The sequence below is a fragment of the Tauraco erythrolophus genome, chromosome 2 (assembly GCF_009769465.1).
Source record: "Tauraco erythrolophus isolate bTauEry1 chromosome 2, bTauEry1.pri, whole genome shotgun sequence".
Classification (NCBI taxonomy): Eukaryota; Metazoa; Chordata; class Aves; order Musophagiformes; family Musophagidae; genus Tauraco; species Tauraco erythrolophus.
The window spans coordinates 86,737,372-86,752,342 of NC_141466.1; the positions used below are offsets into that span (position 1 = coordinate 86,737,372).

A 14,971-nucleotide genomic window follows, 5' to 3' on the forward strand; every position below is an offset into this window, starting at 1 on the left:
CAACAAATCAGATGTGCCAACTGATCAATGCGCAGTAGCAAATAAAGAGCTGTCTGTTATTTATTTACTATCACCTATAAAAGTCAAAAGGGCCCAACGTAACGTTCTAGGCATTTGGTTCTGAGCTCATCTAAACTACAGACGACAGCTTCTGCCTTAATAAAAACTCACCAGGAAGCAACACTAAAGAGTCTCGCTCCGTCAGGCACATTAAGCAAATTGATCCAAGTCTCAGTCTGTTTCTTCAAATAACACAGAGGATGCAAACAAAGATTTTACGTTGTGTCAGAGCACTTATAAAATTTGGGGTTTAGCAAACTGTTTTGGAAAACAGGTTCCAAAAATAACATCCAATGGATGGTTCACTCTCCCACCAAAGCAAAAGCTACTCCGGATCAAACATCTCTAATGAATAGCACTGGTGGCAGTACATCATGAGGATAGAACAGCTTTCTAATTAGCCTATTACACAGGCTTTAGATCAAAATAGAGTAAATCTTTCTGAAAGAGAGATGTTAACTCCAAAAGAAGTCATGAGACAGATGCAGAAACAATCATGTATTTGCTCTGCGGACTCTGCATTTCTGGCCTGTGCTGTGCATGCTATAATGTCAAGCTGAGCCCTTTGGGATTTGGAATCTATGAAAATGTGGTTTCTACACCATGTAGGGCACGACAAATCAAAACCAAGGTGGACACTCATGCACTCCCCTCACCGTTCTCAAAATATATGAGTTTTATGTTCTTGATGCATGGATCTTTTTAAAATTTCCTCTCTGTGGGCTGTTGCTGAACTTACTCTCCACTGAATTTGTACATAAACCATCTTTGAAGGCCATCTTCTATGATGCAAGTTCCACATATGTCTCACATGGGCCTTCTGCCAATGGTTCAGTATCACCCCAGGAGAGAGCTGGCTCTGTCAGCTTCCAAATGGTCTCGATAGGAGAGGAAGGTGCTAGACACCGCGCTGCAGTTCAACAGCTACGAACCCCCCCTGCCAGGACCAACAGACCTGTTCTGTTGTGTCACTGTAAATGGGAGAAGTTAGCTATGTTCGTCATCTGAACGTTGGACTGGGAAAGAATATAGTGTCAGCTCCAATCCCCCCCAGTTTCCAGCACCCCAAAGGAGAGCCTGGAGCAAGGCAGCATCCACAGCCTTTCTGTGAAGTGTCATGACAGTCTCTGTGACCTCAACTGACTTATCCTGGTCCCATCAAAACTGTCTGGTCAACAACCTGAGGACCTTTAGTTTGTGCCTATAGATGTGGCACCCAGAATATTCCTCTCTCCACATCAAGAAAACCTTTCAAAATATAACAAAATATGTTAAAGTACTGGTTATCACCTCTTTCTTGTCTGTACACGTCCTAAAATGTATCCAGCAAGCAAAAACATACAAGAAAAAAGATTAATAGAAAGATCTGAAGGAAATGTGAGGAAAAAATTGGGATTGTAGCCCTAAGAGATGGATGGGGGGGGCGGGGGGGGAAGATTCAGTATATTCCAGTGTTCTCTGTTCAGTTTTCTGTAAGTGAAAATTTACACTGTGTTCACACACTAATATGTATTCCTCCTTGGACTCAGGGATATACAATATGACAAATTATTAAATGTCTTTAAGTAAGTAATCTAAATATAAATATCTTTCCTTTCCAGACCACCACAAAGTACAAAACATGAGCTATCAAGCTGACATTTCCAGTTGGACTGGACATGAACTGGACTGCTTCTGCTTCATATTTCACAGATTTCTACATGAATTAACACTTATTGCTCATGAGCAAAAAAAGCAGCAACTGCTCTGGGTCATTGGATGCTTTTCTGATGTCAAGTCAAAAGACATCGTACTCAAACTGAAGTAGGGAAAGGCATGTTCCTTTATACATAGCTTGAAAAGAGTAAAATAACTACTCCATCCTGGTGCTGTTACGTTTATTTTTGAAAGTTTAAATGTCTGTCAATATTAAAACAAATTTAAGAGAACATACAGCTTCATCCCAGTTGCTAAATTAAGTATTGCCAAATGTTTATAAACAATGAAAAATGCAAGCCTAAGAAACAACTGCCACTGATCTGCTTACAACTAAGGGAATTAAAGATAGTTTTGCTCAGTGTATGTAACTATTCTTAAATAATAATTTTTTTTCTTTTGGTATGGAAACATCACATTTCATTCCTCTGGAATGCTGGCTGTTTCTATGTGCTTTCTGTATTATCTCTATTAATAAATATGAAATATTATTACTGGAGACTTTGTAATTAATAGTTTTCTTAAGCCATATATTTTGTGGGAAAAAAAAAAGGACTGAAGAGGCTAGCAAGCCAATTAATAGGTGAATTCAAGAGACTGTCAATGTTTGAGGGAAGCTATTATTGCATTGTGCATAACAAACAGAATAAGATGATGCCAGAACAATTATTTGCATTCTCAGCTAATTTGACAGGTAAAAATGTCTCCAAGTCTTTGCTAGGTAATTTTAATCAACTAAAGTTAAAATTATACTGCAGTGGACACAATCAACATTGATCTTGGGGAGTGAGAGACATTCTAACTGGTATCATGTTATCACAAAAGCTCTGGGAACCAACCACAGGAGCTTATGTGGTCATTTTGCAGATTTATTCCAAAGAATGAAATGAGGGCTGTGCTCTGTCAACGTCTGGCAAACACGCACTTGCTTAACAAAAGCTGTTTGATGGACTCGGGTACTATCAACTTGGGGATTTGGTGTCTTGACTGCTTGCAGAGCCTCTGGGGTATCTCTATCAAGTATAAAGGTGTAACCTGAGCCATGGCCAGTGCTCTGACGAAATACCAAATCCCTATTCCTATTATCATGCTGCTGATTAGTATTTCCAAACAACATCTAGTAAAAGGACTCAAGCCTGCACAGACAAAATGCAAGTATATGTTGGTTCCCCCCCAGTTCTTGCAACCAGTTCTAAAAAGACTGCCAGTAATTTTCTCTCCTCTTTAATCAAGCCTTTCTTTAATCCATAATGCACTGGCTAGACTTCAATGCCACAGATGTGCACGTTACTGAGAAATGTCTTTTTACCAGTGCCTACATCAATCCTTTTTGGTTCATTACTCTAGACATCGGTACTGCGAAGAATAAGACCGTGTGCTCAGCTTTAAGCATTGAGTCAAAAGGGACAAGTCACAGTAAATGAAGTTAAGCGTTTGTGTGCATCTTTTACGGAAAGGCGACCCTAAACTTTTTGTGTATATGTTATACGCCGATGATTAAAATGCCTATTTTTATATTGCTTCTCAAAAGAATATCAAGTTCAAGCAACTCAGAGAATTATTCATGAAACCAAAGAGCAGGGAGCAAAGCGTGCACTTCAGTTCTGCAATACAATTAAGTGTAGTACCATTAAATATTAAAATACAGGAAAATGTTTTCACTGGTAATTAGTCATTTTAAAATCTGAGGGAAAACATTATTTTTTTTTAACATTTCTTTCTGCAGTAGAAAGAAAATAAGCTCTCCCTCTGCACTCAAGCTTAGTCATTCACTGTGACCCTTGCTAGTACAGATGAGACCGATTCATTTGTAAGATATCTAACACTGGATGGTTGCCAGAAATCCATCAATGCAAAAACGTGTGCCAGCTGAACAAAGCAAGGTCAATCTATGGAAGCTCAGGAGAAAACCAGGGTGAGAACTTGGAGCTCTTTCTATTTTCCTGACACATCAGGATTTGAGGACTAACTTGTGCTCTGCCAGAGTGATCTGACCTAAATGGAAATAAGAAAATTGAAACTGAAGACTGTAATCTCACTTCAAGACGATACATAAACTACACCTAAATTAATGACCACCCACTCTCCTAGAATTTAAGGCTGAAATCAAGTGTGCTTTTGAATTTATTTTTGAAAACCCCGTGAGTGAAAAGAAAAGCATTTTTCAGTTCTGAGGGGCCAGAAAGAAAATACCATAACACAACCACATAGTTCTAGAAGCAATTTTACTTCCCATAGAACACTTCAGTTTAACAACACATCCAGAATGGGGACTAATTATCATGGCTGAAGGTGGCAATAGCTTGAGCACTAAGGATTGCTGACATATAATAAGCAACTAGGGTGTAATTGTACGTAGCAAGGGTTCATAGGGCTCACGCCACTAGGCACTTCAAGCTGTAAACTCTGTGATCCCGACAACCAGTGTTGGACCAGGGGATTTCCCTAGGTGTGAAGTCCAAGAGATGGAGCTGGATATGGAGATGACAGCCTTGAAGACGGACTGAAGCCCAGGGTAACTCCTTTCATAGGCCACGCAGACGTCTCTTCACCATCGACTCCACAAAAATGCCTGGTTGCTCACCGTTTGTTTGGCAAAATCATGGACATGATTATTTTACAAATACATGCATTACAGTGCAAATAGCTGACTCTGCTCCACCAAGCTCTGCTGCAAACCTGAGTCTTCCCAAATTCTGATGGATAAGGCTCCTTCTCACCTGACACATTTCTTTTCTGCTCAGGATAGCATCTCAATAAGCAGCAAGTTATCACCCACAAGAAGCACAAAGAGCATAATTATAGCCATTGAAAGGCCATCCTCTCCTGAAACAAGCATCAGATACAACTCTAGAAACAAAGAAAAGCAAATACTTCAAAAAGGAGTGAACTGAGCTCCCAAATGGAAACACACGAGTCCCAGAACTGGACACATTCTGGAAATCAGCAACTGTTTTGGCCCCTTCCTGCTCTTTTCCTTGTGGAATTGGGATTAAGAACAGTAATCTACAGGCTCTGATAAGTCTCAGGTTGTTTCAAAGAAAAATCTCAGGACTTAAAAACCAATATCAATTCCTCAAACATCAAAGCTGATAGTTACAAAACTGTGGCTTGGTTTTCAGCTGCTTCATGTGCTTGTATGCCTGAAAAAGTCTGGTTTTCAAACCAGATCAGTTGCTCTAACAAGAGGCATCCCTTCTCCTCAGAAACTTTTCCTTTTCTTGGTCCAGAGAGACACATTATGGAAGCCCAGGTGGAAGAAAGCATTCTCTAAAGATGCTGGTTGTTAAACTTGCAGCTACCAAATATCACAAAAACCTCTCATGTCACCTCTTTTGGAGTGCAATGCAAGATGCAACAGTTTGTTTCTGGCAGAGATATTTTCTCAATAAAAAGGTTGCAGTGCATCTAACAACATTTTCCTTCCTTTCAGAAGTCTTCTCTGGTGCAGACATATACACATATAAAATTGTGTAAGGGAAGAGAGGGAAAAAAGACATCAAATATTTATTCTAGTCTGTGTTACAGAACTATTCTAAGCCTATTTGAAATTCATAGATGGCTTCCCCTGTTGGAGCATCATTGTACACCTAGAAAGATCTGTACATCACAAATCTCCTGCATTCAGCATAAAGTAACCTCTTCCCTGTTTCATGTCATTCTTCCCAATTAAATCACCAAGATTAAAGAAACCCCTTTGCATCCTTTCTGTTCACGCCTCTAGTATTTTTGAGCACTGTATCTCTCAGCCTTTGTTCTTTCCCACAAACAATGTACTTCTGGTTTTTAACCTTCTCTCCAAAGAGATGTGTTAAAAATCGCTACTTTTCTCTGAATTCCTTGTAATTTATCAACACCTTTGATGGTCTGGTGCATACAATGAACCACTCTCAAGTGTGGTCTCAGGAAAGACATGAAGGTGGGCACTTTCATTTCCCAACAGCAAGAAGTGATTTGTAAAAGCAAAAAGTGAAAGTTGCACCCAACCACTCTTTAAATAAAGAATGATTCTTGCTAGTGCTACGGAGCCTTCAGACACAAAAATCAAACACCAATAAATATTCTTTACACTGGCAATGTACTTGCTGCTGTAATAAAACTATACAGCCTACACATACACCACAGAAATGAGTAACTGTCCCTACTTCTTAGACATCATTACTGTGCCTAGGGCTTATACTCTAAACTGGCTGTGTTCATACACCATTTTGCGCAGAAAATAAGCTAGCTAATACAGAGAAAGCCCCACGAATGATCCCATCCTGCTGTCACAGCTGCCTTCCACTACATACAATTATATGTGTGTCTGCTCTGTGCTTCCCTCCTTGTTTCATCTACTGAAGTTCCAAATGAAGCATGAGCATTGGATGTGCAACATGCAATACCAAAAAATCACAGTAGATATTTAGAAGTTAATTACACAATTGAAGAATACTGAGCATGAGTTAGAAAAGAGCTCCTCAAGATTTCAGCATCACCACCCATAAGTAATTTCTGCACATGTAACACCTAACTGGATGTTCTCCAAAAGACATTTGGTAGAGGCACAGACTAAACAGGAAAATATTTTAAGTCTCCCTTGTTCTACAGGGAACTTGTGGAAGAGAGATATTTTGACATTCTTTCTGCTTGTTCCCTGATCGTGGGTTTTCCCCTGTCTCTTCCTTTCAAATTAAATGATACACTATGTATTTCTTCTGGCAGGCTGCTTCTAGCACACCACTGTGGTCTAACACAGACAGTAGAATTAAGTTACCAAAAGCCTTGATTCTCCCACGCCAATGTGCAGCTACCTGAAAATTTTCACCTAGCCTGAGCTCATTACTACCCTCTCTTCATTTTCAGTAAAGGACGAACTGGGCATCTCCTCTCAATGCCTGGAGGTATTGAGGCGCCCCCTGCTCTACACACAGGATGAACGACACGATGGAGGCACATCCCCTCTCTGTAGAAAGGGAGAGCGAAGAACGAATTCATACAAGGTGCTTAATTTGAACAGGACTAAAGATGGATGAGAGGAATCCCAGCTTTGCTGACTCTTTTCTTTCAGCCTGCTCAGTCTGTATCTTCTTACTCTGCCTGCAGGGGTTTGGTTGTTTGGGTTTTTTTTCATTTAAATGCTGAGCCAAATGCTTCTATTACAACTGGTTAGAAAGGCATCTGGATCAGTCATTTATAATGCCAACTCTCAATTAGGCTGGCCGGCAAACTGGGGAAGCAGTACCTCCTGCCCCCAGTACACTTAAATTCAGAAGACTCTATGGCCTCTTCTTTGGGCACTGCTGTGGCAGTAGAGCCAGTGCAGCTTTTCGGCTACCACAATGAGAAACACTCGTAGGAAAATCCAGAGCTCCATAATGCAAATATTGCTTCTGGTTTACTCAAACAGAAGACAGTCACAGAGAACACTGTTGTGATTCACTCATTTCCAAAGCAAATATAGACTTCCTATTTAAGGAACAGCAGATTTTTAGGGCCCTCAATTAAAATTATTTGTTTGAAATTGAAGTCAAGCAGCCAAAGCTCAGAAATTACAGATTTCAAGTTCCTACTCTAGCCCTTTTTTTTTTTTCCTCCTTGTGGGAAGCTATTCTGTACAATGAAAGGAATCGGGGTCCTATGTGAAAAACAGGGCATAACCAGACAACTAAAAATAGAAATGTAAAATGCCCAAAGCAGAGGAAATGAGCCCAGTGCTTAACAACTGCCTCTTGACTTCATAAACCACCAGGTTCTTCCAGGGCAGTCGCATACACTCTTCCTGCTTATGCAGAAAAAAAATCCTACTGTATTCATTTGTACCCTACGCCCAACATTTGAAAGATTTGAAATGGGGAAGAACGTGCCTAGTCTGCACATGAGATGGCTCTTGGTGCTGCCTAGGGGTGGCCCGCTCCTGCCCCTGCAGGCAGTGATCCTGCTCAAAGGAAGGAGGCAAAGAAAACCTTCCAAGGAAGAGTTTTCAGCTCAGCCTCAGCTTTCCAGAGCTTCCTTGAGACAGCCCTTGGCCCGTGTCCTTATGCACCTTCTGCCTTCAGGTCCACCTCTCTGGCTCCTTTTACTCAGACACTGTGCCCCAGTGTCTGGGCACCTTTCTGTAACCCCTATGGTACCCTCCAGAGCAGCCCAGCTCCTTGTCGACGCAAAGATGAAACCCGCTACAGGAAGGGCACAGTACTGCAGCATGGTTTATCTAAAGCATACCAGCCTTGATGGGCTACCTGGAGACACAAACAACCCTCTGGTACCAGCATACTACCTCAGCCAGCCTCTACTGTGCACACAGCGGACTATCTGCCCACACTTTGGAATCCACGAAGCTTTTGTTATAGTCTGCATCAGGCAGATCCATCTTATCTGTCTTGTGCTTGGTTCCCCTCTGGGCTCCTCTTTTCCTGCTATTCCATCCTTAAACAGGCTTGTAATTCGTGTGGTTTCTCTGGCACCCATTCTGCACGGTTCAGTAGTGTTCAACTCTCACACGGCATGTCAAATGCTACGTGTCTGAGCTGTTCTTTCCTCAGGTATGTTCCTTTATTCAATTCTACACAGCTTCTCCATTCCAGGTCAAACAACGTAGTAACAATACTCATACACTCCTAGTTTCTCTTCCCGTAACATCTCTGCTACCTGGAGAAAACATTCTGAAAGCTGAAGAAACCCTCCTTACCTACCATGTCTGTGAGATCACACACTTTGTGTTTCTCTCATTCTTGGAATAGTGTCATCCAGTGGGTTCAGAGAGGAGAATAGGGGGAGTCCATTTCCACCTCATTTCTTCTCCTTCTAGTATTGGGGAGTCTCTTCCCCCTGTGATACTCTGAGGGTGAGGAGGAATAGGGGACTGGACTTGTACTGAAGATGAGATAATCTAGGTGAGATTCCCATTCCCGTTTTCCCACTCCTCTCCTCCTCCTCCAGTAACTTGTCTGTGCTCTCCCAGTTCATGGTTTGCTCCGCTCTCTTGGCCTAGGTGTTTTGAACACTCAGGTAAAGGTGCTGCCAGCCTCCTCCTGAGGAGTGTGAGAGAGACTGGGAAAGGGGATATTCCTGATGAGAACTCAGCTGGTCTAAACAGCAACCCATTAAACACCTGAGAAGCTGCAGGGCTCAGCCCCAGCTGAATTTAAAGATCTGCTGTGGTCAGCAGACGTGTTGGATCTCTTCATAAAGTGAACCAGCTACGGTTCTAACACTGAACAGCGTTAGGCAATTTGCGTGGAAAGGCCAATTTGCAGACCCATTCAGTTACTTAAACTGTGATTTTAGGGAATACAGAGAGGCCTTGACAGGTGGCACACAGCAATTTTTGAGCTTTGCTCTCAGATTCAAATGCAAAACGGCACTCGCCTGGTAATGAACCATTCCTGGCTCAAGGTCGAAAAAAGTCTTCCCAAATCACTTCGCAACAAACCTATTCAGTTGTTCACCATTCAACTTCCAGTTTGTTTAGCCCATCTGCTAGGCCCCTGATCTTTTGATACATCTAGCATGTGGTTTGAAGATCCTCTCATATTTGTTTATCTCTGTTTCTGATATCTACTTTTCTGGAACTGCCTGGGAACGGTGATGATGGAGAAGGACCCAGCAATGGGTAGCAACTGCATGAAGGAAAAAAACACTCACAAAACTCATGTAATTTAAGCACAAAAGTGAGATTTCTTTCTTCTGTTTGTTTCAAATCCTACAGTGAACTATTTTAACACAAAAAGATGATCAGCAAAGATAATTTCTGAAATTAGAATGCAAGTTGATGGAAACGTACATGGCCCTGCTTGATCAAAATCCCAACAAATCTGAACAAGATGTCAACATTGTCCAAGATCTGTCTCTTCTTTAACATACATAAATCCCTCCTGAAAGACTCTTTTCAGATCTGCAGAAACAAATGAACTATTTTTTGACTTCACAGAGTTTCCAAAAAGAACTACAACTGTTAGCAACTTAACAGGAACCAAAAATGACAGGCTGACTAAAACTGCCTTAAAAAAAAAAAAAAAAAGAAAATTATGTCAGAGATTTACCAGCCTGTAAAATCAGTGGTACTGTAAGCAAGAGATATGAACTGCCACAGTACTTAACTGTTCTGGCAGAACAACATAAATCTGCATTCATCTGGCCTGGATTTGAAAGAAGTAATAGCAAACACCAACTCTACCCAAAAAAAGCCTTCCACCTGTGGACTTTATAGAGTACTTAACCTCAGTACCCGTCTCTGACACAGCAGCACCACTGCTTACCTTGAGGCCACACAAGGAGAAGATAATATTTCCACAGATGCTTTGCAAGTTGAAGAAAATCCCAGAGCCACATGTATGTCATCACCACCATCAAAACCAACAAGAAATTATAAGGCTGATAAACAAATTATTTCTCTTCCTTTCCAGTTGCTTTTTCTTACAATTTGTCTTTGTACTGAATAGGTATCTCTTCAGGTATACAACAGAAAGCTGTTTCAGGTACTTGCTGTTTTCTACGTTAGCTTTTCTTAAAATACAAGATTATCTTCATCCTCATCATCCAGGAAGGAAAGTGAACATCAAGTATTTACCACAATCTGTTCAATATCCTACAGGAGTCTGTCACAGAGTCAAGACTTGAGCCCATACATGTTATTTCCTAGTCTAACCTTTCCACACTAAGCACGTTCGAAGAGCCAGTCTGTCTCCTATTTTTTCATATTCAACCTTGTTGAAAATTCACCTTGAATATACACTCCTCTACACATTGCCCATTAGATGCTCAGCCCTTGAGCCTGGGAAGCTGTTTATTCTGGGATTTCAAAACTCCCGTCACCTGCAATTGCAAAGTGGTATCTTTGAAAGGTTACAAACCTAAGCAACAGACCCAGGCAGCCAACGTGTGAAGCATGAGCAAAATTTAAAAGCTGTTTAAAAGTTTGGCAGTTTTACTTTCATTTTTCTTCCTACTCTAGGGAAAACAACAGACACTATGAGCAACTGGCCTCACAAAAGCCACACCACCGAAGAAGGGGATGCGATCGCCCTTCCTTAAAGAGGAGTGTCCTGACATGAATATACTGAAAAGGAAGAAAGTGAGGTCCCTTCCTCAACTGAAACCTGCACTTTCTAAATAAGAGAAATATGAAGTCCTGATCCACTTGCTTCTCCTCTCCTGTTCTACTGTGAAAAATAATATCTCAGCACTGGCGTCTTGCATGATCCAGCACAGGGTATTTTTCATGGGGACAGTCTTACGATATTTGGTATTTCTTCAACGACTGGTTTTGGGGGTTGAACAATTTTAAGAACAACTTTGGGTTTTATGGTCATAGAGGGAAAGAAATAATCTAGAAACATAACTAAGCATAACCTAAAAGATCTGTGAACCGAGCAAATAACTCAATACGCCTTCTTTCTGAAAGTTTTATGATACTCCAGAACATGATTGCAAATGTCTTAACATTTAGGTTTCAAAACATTACCATTCAAATAACGGTACAAAGAAGTACAGAGCCAACAGACTAATATCTGTAAAAAGAAAGACAGAGAAAAGTTCTTAAATTCTATATCCTACCATAGAGTTATGATAGATTAAGAAAGCTAGACGGGTTTTGTTGCGGGTTTTGTTTTTATTTAAATTATCAGGGATCCTTACCTCGAAATTCCAGCCCTCTGAGCTGAAAGGTGACAAGGCCATTTCCAATTTCGATCAAGTGCACAAAGGCATTTAAATAATCCGATGCCAGAATAAAACAGTCTCCTGTATTGTAGTTTCCCCAGCGGCCCAGAATCAAATCTCCACAAAGAGATTCCTGCAGAGATCTTGTCAAATGCTCATAAAAAATGGAGTTGAGATTATTGTCATCATTTCCTACAACCAGAGCAGCACACATTTGTTAAAAATAAAATTTATAATACATTACACCATTCTGCATAAATTCCTATGTTCTTTTTTACTCCTGCATAAAGCCTTTTCTTCTAGCTTACTGGATAGTAACTTCTTGATACTCTACACAAACTGGATTTCCTAGGTGGCTTTCAGCCCTTCAGAGAATTAGGTCTGAAACTTTTGTTTAATATGAACAGTATTGTAAACAGAACATCAGATTAGTGATAACACATATTTCAGACTGAAACAAATCACCTCCTTCGTGTCTTATAACAGCAAGAATTTTTTGGCTCCACTACAAGTCTCTGCGATGCTAAGAAATGTCTACATATTGTTCTTAATTATAAGAAACCAGAAATCATTATTTCAGTACACAAACTTAAATTTGAATATTATTGTCAAGATTTTTAATAATTTGGTCACATGGCTTCCAGTAATTTTATTGGGATTTATTTCTTTTAGTCCTCCAGAGATTTTTTCAAGGCTTTGTCTATGAAGCATCTGTGGGTACTTAATATGAGGAGAGATATTTTAAGAGAGTACACATAGTATATTGAGAAAGAATGACACAAGGTTCGTTCATCACTAGAATTGCTACCACTTCTTTAAAAATAGTATCAGATGCCCAGTTACACATCACTTGGATCAACTATGCAGGTGAGTAATGTAAAGGTCTTATCCCATAAAGGTCTATGGCATTTAACTGGATTAAAATTAGCACTTTATGATGGTGATCCGTGAAAGGGAATGAATCCTTCATACACGCTAACACAGTGCCACATAACCTAATGTAGTGTTGTCTTATGTTTATACTTTTTTACATAATATATATGCTTGACATGAGAATTGCTTTTATTTTCTATATTGCATCAGCAACGCACCTTTAACACTTTTTAAATGCTGGTGCATAAGTAGATATACACATACAAACCAACATCATGTAGGTGTATTTGTATACATGAGAGCGTATGTGGATACATATGTACCTATGCATGTTTATGTACATGCATATTTGGGAGCAGATCTAACACGGAGAAAAAAAAAAAAAACAGAGGATAACAGGCTATAGATTCCCCTACAAACTGCTCCTCAATAGAAAAGGAGGAGTGGATGTGTTACTACAAAGCTTTTCATCACCGTGGCCGTTATGCATCCAGCCCTGGTTGGTATGTACATGCAGGTGCATATGTACATACAGACATACTCAACTATACACCTTCTGGAATAGTTTCGGTCAAAATCTAATTGAGTCATAAAATGAATCTTTTAAGCACACACACAAAAGGAATGTTTTGCTTGAGATATGGGTTTTAAAACATAATTAACTTACTAGAGTATATAATAATGCTAAAGGTTATTGCTATCAGATGACACAATGGCCTTGGGAAACATCTGAACTACCTGCTTTGAAATGATAAATAATGAAAGAGCACTGTATATGCCTTACACTGCTAATACTTCTCTAGCTTTCTTGGACACTCTGGATTACATCCATTTCTGCTTGAAGATGTGTATTTGTTCATGCTACTGATGGATGGGGGGATAAAAATACAACAGCAATAATTACAATGTAAACTTCTACCTCCACAGTACAAGCCCCTGACACCATTAGTGGTAAAATCAAATCAGCTGCAGAACACTAAAGCAGAAGAAACCTACACAGGAAACCCCGGCTTCTCACGGAGACCGGGATTTGGCATGAAGCACTGGTATCGGTTTCCCCTGGAAAGGGCTCTGTCCTGCCAGGTGCTAAAGAGCATCGGCTGAGGTACCACACACTCTCCATGTCCACTGACTTGCCAAAAAATGTCCTGCTTCCCCATCTCACAGGAACCGTTTGGCGCAGCCCAGGAAGGCGCTTTACATTGCCATGGATTGGAGCTCATTTAACAGACCAATCCCTGGAGAAGAAGCCCACCATCATTCCTATTTCTTTCTTTTACTCCTTCCTGCAAATTTTCCAATTTCTCTTTTCCCCCTCTCCAAAAAGGTTTCTCTCCAGGGAAGAGGAGATACCTGTCAGCCCAAACTGCTCAGTGGTAGGGGCACTGTTAATCTGCTGCTTTTTTCCAAAACCTTTTCCTCACAACAACTGACCTTTGAGTCTAGCTCGTGTGTCTGCTGCATGTTCCGCACAAACAGCAACGTTAGGATTAACCAAGCAATCCACAGCCCAGCAGCTATCTCATCAGCTACACGTAACTGAAGAGCAAGTTTATTTATCAAGTCACTTAACTTAAACTGGTGCTCTGTGACACTTAAAAAAAAATCTAGTTTGCTCACACAATGTTTAAAACCTTTGCATCATTTTAGCTTCCCAGGCAAAGCCTCAACTGTGTAAATACATCATATTTTGCAAATCAAGCGAAGCATACAAACTCCCAGGCCATACCTGCATCCTTTTCGATCTGAATTGCCAGTCTGGTGTTGGAATGGTCCGCTCTTTTGGTGCTGGAAATAAAGACATGTTGTACAGGCAATTCTTTTTTTAAAAATAAGATTCTTCCTAAAACACATTTTTATTTTCTTTTCAACTATCTTTGCATTCTATGTCTATATCATTACGCAGTTCACACTCTAATCTGTTCATCAGTTTACTCCAAGTAGGCATATATAGTTATTTAAGTTCGGTATCAGTATTGATATTGAGGCTTATCAGCACACGAAACCAAAAGTGTCTGTGTCCCCTCCTCCTTTTCCTCAAACTCTTTCTTCCCATTTTCCTTCTTGTGGGGCAGAGTCCGTTCTGAGTTCAGCATCTGCGATAATACACAACGCTATGTACTTAAATGAACTGGCTCCAGAAGCACATCAGCCAGGTGCCATCAAAACAGTGAACAGAAAGAATATTAAATCAGTCTTTGGTCCCTTCTAAGCTTTAAGGGAAACAGCTGGACTCAAGAGGTTTTCTTTGTGTGAAAATATATCTGTGGGTGTATGACATCTATGGGAAAACAACAACAAAAAAATCACTTCACTTAGTTTCATACTTAGCTAGGCAGCAATGAGAGAGTCTCTGGTCATTCTTATCACTTGAAAGAGTAAATTACAGGGTCTTATTCCATACAGACAGGAACTCGGCCTCCCGTATGAGTGACATACTCTCCACTCAGTATTTTCGTTGTAGTAGTGGAACATAAATACCATGGGAAAAACGGTCACGGAACAGAAAGTAACTAAAAGGTAGATTGGATTGAGCTTTTATTCCTACCTGCAATGAAAGACACTAACAAAGTCTGAAAATAAGGAATGAGTAAATCACTGTGGGCAAGTGTCCAACAGAAGAGAGTGGTGGTTGTGGTGACTAGGGATGTTCAACGCCAGAAGCACAAAGCATGTCCCAGGCCTTCAGGGTACAAGTGAA

General features: G+C 40.4%; 1 protein-coding gene across 2 annotated transcripts in view; it reads right to left on the bottom strand.

Moving 5' to 3' along the window:
- Window positions 1–14,971, bottom strand: part of PCNX2 (pecanex 2) — a 152,441-nt gene that overhangs the window by 25,199 nt on the left and 112,271 nt on the right. For both annotated transcript variants that reach the window (XM_086627478.1, XM_086627483.1), the window contains 2 exons: window positions 14,000–14,058; window positions 11,374–11,589 (listed from right to left, as the gene is read on the bottom strand). In XM_086627478.1, coding sequence (XP_086483604.1) covers window positions 11,374–11,589; window positions 14,000–14,058 — 275 coding nt within the window. The remainder of the gene's footprint in view (window positions 1–11,373; window positions 11,590–13,999; window positions 14,059–14,971) is intronic.